This window comes from Drosophila sechellia, chromosome 2R (assembly GCF_004382195.2).
Source record: "Drosophila sechellia strain sech25 chromosome 2R, ASM438219v1, whole genome shotgun sequence".
Lineage (NCBI taxonomy): Eukaryota > Metazoa > Arthropoda > Insecta > Diptera > Drosophilidae > Drosophila > Drosophila sechellia.
The window spans coordinates 1,779,521-1,783,841 of NC_045950.1; the positions used below are offsets into that span (position 1 = coordinate 1,779,521).

General features: G+C 36.9%; 1 protein-coding gene across 3 annotated transcripts; it reads right to left on the bottom strand.

Moving 5' to 3' along the window:
• Window positions 1–770: 770 nt before the first annotated feature.
• LOC6620412 (probable protein phosphatase CG10417) lies at window positions 771–3,481 on the bottom strand. Of its 3 annotated transcripts, XM_032715614.1 has the most exons (6): window positions 3,456–3,472; window positions 3,235–3,290; window positions 3,031–3,162; window positions 2,002–2,970; window positions 1,422–1,952; window positions 771–1,368 (listed from the first exon to the last, which is right to left on the bottom strand). In XM_032715614.1, the coding sequence occupies exons 3-6, from the start codon at window positions 3,139–3,141 to the stop codon at window positions 991–993; spliced, it is 1,989 nt and encodes a 662-aa protein (XP_032571505.1). In that variant the 5' UTR covers window positions 3,142–3,162; window positions 3,235–3,290; window positions 3,456–3,472; the 3' UTR covers window positions 771–990. The 3 variants fall into 3 exon arrangements, with proteins under 3 accessions (XP_032571505.1, XP_032571506.1, XP_002044620.1); XM_032715615.1 differs by lacking the exon at window positions 3,235–3,290 and having other exon boundaries at window positions 3,456–3,481; XM_002044584.2 differs by lacking the exon at window positions 3,456–3,472 and having other exon boundaries at window positions 3,235–3,421.
• Between the last annotated feature and the right edge of the window lie 840 nt (window positions 3,482–4,321).

A 4,321-nucleotide genomic window follows, 5' to 3' on the forward strand; every position in this document is an offset into this window, starting at 1 on the left:
ATCTACAAAACGCACACCCCGACATTATTAAACAATTTTTACGTTTTTTCACATTTTATTCCCCAATATCTATCGGTATCCCAGGAAAATTCTGAGATCTGTTCGCATTCCCATTAGCCAAGTAACGGGTAACTAACTCGAGTCGGGGAACTCGACTATAGCATTCTCTTTTGTTTTATTTTTAACCGGATATTTAGCACTAGTAATGGCCCTTGGACAGCAATATTACTTGGAAATGTTAATATGTATGTGGCACTGCAGGGAATTCGGAAGAGGTAATAGACCAATTTTAGAGAATGATTGCTTACCTATGTCAGACGCATTATTTTGTAAGACAACACAAAAAAATGTCTCCAATAATAAAGCTACTTGTGTTAATTTTTTCAGAAACATTTTTGATTTAACAAAAAAATAATTGATTTGAGTATTTTTAGAATCTGGTGACGAAAGTGTACAATGGGATATGTTTGTCTGTTTTTGCACGAATGCGAACCAGCCTACGATCTTACAACTGGGAAATTCCAGCGACCTTTGTTCGTTTCGTAGCGAGGCGCGGTTGTCCCTCATTGTCCCTTGGCAAGACCTTTATGGGGACATTGACATAAACATAACATTGACTAAAACATAACACTCGCTGGAACTAAGCCTGAGTTGATTCAATAGTCTTACATTTGCAACTAAATGTATTTGGTTAAAAACATATATTGTAATAAATGACGTTTAAAACATTTTTGCTTTATAAATAAAAGATTTATTTCATTTCGATTTTATTTAGCAATTTACGAGAAAGAAATATAAATATTTCTTAAAATATAATTAATATATGTTCTTATGAAAGAATATTTGTTTGCATGTACCTGTCATCAATATCATTTCGAAAAGTGGCACAGTTTTTCGCACTTCGATCTACAAGCTTAAATGTCTACAATTAAAATGCATGTTACGATTAAATGTGAATTAAGATGAGTGCACTTCCGAATGTCAAGTAAATTAGGATGAAGAAACAATTATAGTAACTTCCTTAATGGCCTTCTTGTCAGGATCTTCATTCTGACTGTTCGGTGATGGGGTTCTGCCTTTTATGTTTTCTGGTTCCAGATCAGTTTTTAATCGTTTAGAGTTGTTTTTTTCAAGAATTTCGTCGTCAGTATCCGCATTTTGTGATGCGCATCGCTTAGGCGCACTGTGATCATTTAAGCCATGTGAAACATTTTCAGATGTCTTAAGTAACTTATCTTCAGTTTGATTTGGAGGAATGGTAGACTGCAGCTCTTGCAGCTTTTTCTTAAACTGGACGATTACAGCAGTCATGTTGTCGCATCCAGTCCCATCACCCATTGTATTCGGAGCTAAACAGTTATCAAAAAGCTGAAATTTTGCATGGTTATTAACGTATTTGTGTTATCAGTAGATATCTTTACCTCTTCACAAATCGTTGACAATTTTTTGTTATCTTTTATTCTGCAACGTACAAATTCTACGACTTCCTCGCTGGACATATAATTCCATATACCATCACAGGCCAGTACCATAAACTCGTCCTCTGGCGTGATAATAAGTTTCTTGATGTCAGGTAGGGCAGATATCATTTGTTCCTCAGCTGGTAGGGTTACGTTCGTTTTATAGGCGTGGTCCCCAAGGGCTCGAGACAAATTAAGGCCTCCATTTACGCGTCCATCAAGTGTAACCCGACCACCTGCCTTTATTATGCGCGAGGCTTCTTCGTCATCTTCGGGCTTGTGGTCGATGCTCATTTCAATGGCTAGTCCACTGCGTGATATAACACATCGCGAGTCCCCTGCGTTTGCCACGTAAAGGTCCCGACCTTGCAACAAACATACAACTGCAGTACATCCACTATCTTTGCCAGGCTCCTCAATCATATTTGCACAAAAATTGTCATTAGCCATCTGATCTTCATCAGTCTCTTCATCATCACTATCCTCATTACCCTGCAAAAAAGTAAGTTAAGTATATATGTTTAGTTTTTTAATAACTTACATCTTCGTCACCGTCGTCATCATTTTCAGTGCAGTCAGAGCTTTCTGCGGATGAAGTATCAGGACTCTTGACATTATCATTTTCTTCATAGTCCGCATCATCGTCTGTGAACTCATCCTCTTGGGAGCTGTTTATATTCCTTTCAAATTCTTTGCTGGTAGATGAGTTTGTGAACTCGTTTTTCGAGGACTGATTTAATTCGGTCATGTCTTTAGAACCAGTAGCGAATAATTTTATATTACTAGAGGAAACCAACGTACTCTTAGAACCGGTTCCATTCGAACCCTCATTTTGGTCATTAATGGAATCATCTTTTAATGCAGCATTCTTGGTGGATAAATCGTTGATACTGCTAGTGGTATTGTCGGCAGTCTCAGCCTTAGGATTTACAACATTGCTCAGATTACGGGAATTAACTAAGCCATCGGCGGATAGAGCTGCTGCAGCAGCTGCTGCGGAAGTGGAAGAACCATCGGGCTTTGCAGATGGGTCCATTACAGCTTTGTTAGTAGCTTCCGCAGCTAATGCTGCAGCTCGGCGCCCGCGACAATATGGAGAGCGCATTTTAAAATTTTCTCTATGGTCAGAACTTTTAAGATCCAAATCTGGTCTTTGCGGAAGACCTTTGTATTTTTCCAGAACTTCATTTAGTGGCAAATTGCTTTCCTCTTGCAATTCAGCTAAATCTTCGTCTTCGTAATCGTCCGCTTCAGCATCTACGAAGTTATGTTCTCCAGCCAATATTTTTAGTATGCCGACAATCGATGGATCAAGCAGCGTTTTGTCAAATCCCAAAAATGCTTCCTTGAGTGCCACTTCAAACTGTCCATTTTTGTAGGTTTCAAGGTTTTTTAGAAAATGTGGTAACTTGTCAGCACAATATTGCGCTACCTCAGCTCCGCCGTGACCATCATACACAGCAAAAAACGATGTATTTTTGTCAAAATTTAAAATAGAATTATGTGCATCCTGAAACATGACGAAATCGTAATACTGTGTTTTTATGAAAGGAATCACATATTAATTTACCTCTTGGCTGTTTCGCCATCCCTGCATAGAGCTAGCTCCAACGACCAACAATTCATTAAACTGATCTGTTGATGTTTTATCCGTTTTCGGATGGGACAAATAGGCACCCATATTGTAGAACTTGTAACCTTTCTAAGATATTATAAGAGGTTAAGAACTCAATTGTCACTGTCCTTTAAAATAAAAAAAATTTCGATGCCTTACCAAGCTAACGTTATGAGCATAAAATTCTACTTATAGGCTGTACTTGCAGACATTTACTGTAATTTTTTTTAGTTCAAAAATAATTTTATTATAAATATTTATAAAAAAAAATACTACAAATGTAATTTAACGCAATAGGAAGTATAGCCCTTGGTAGGACCTTTAGGAAAAGTAAGTAAATATCAATGAAATCGAGATAATCTTATTTGCAAAGTCTTCACCTTAAACGTTTTGTATTTAATCAAATCGGAAAATTTCTGTTTTCGATATATTAATATATCGAGTATCAGCAAAATTTGGGTATAATTTCTCATATTCCATTTATATTCGTCAAAATAGCGACGGTGGGTTAGAGAAGGAAACGGAACGTCTGAAATATGAACGTGAAGCAGTAATACTGTTCCCCATATACTAGATATAAAGTGGAAAATCCTAGTATATTACGATATTTTGAATATATTCAATCCATGAATTAACAATTATCTTGGTTATCAATACTATGTTTATCTGAAAATTATTTTGAATTATATTCATAACTTCATATTTCATTCTTGAATTTCTATGAATTGTCTATAAACTCCAAAATCGTTCCGATCTTTGGGGGCTTGCTTAGAAATACCTCTGACCAGAAGGAAAAACCTTTGTCCGGATGGTTTGGATGGATAGTCCGTTATGTCTTAGTTTCAGATCAAATTATCGGCGAGAGTAGGGCTTGCCTTCAATACATTTTGGAAGTGTTAAGCACTTATACATACACTATCTGGTTCGATTCTAGAATAACTGCCTGAAGAGTTTGTAATAGGGATTACTCCCTCGGCTGGCGCGCTTAGATTTGGGTGAGCCTTCCACAAAAAATACTTTATGCTGGTGGGCGACCGTTTCCGAGTGTATTTTCGCTGTGCCTTTCCTTCTACATGATTTAGAGCCTCCTTAGAAAATTGATTTGAGAATGTCGATCAGCCAACCACGCCACAAACATATTCTTTGCAAAACGTTAAAAAGTTATCAAGACTGATAACCAAATGCGGTTTTGCAGTTATTAGGCTGTAAAATATTTTTTTGTCAAGGCTAAATCAATTAAACGTTA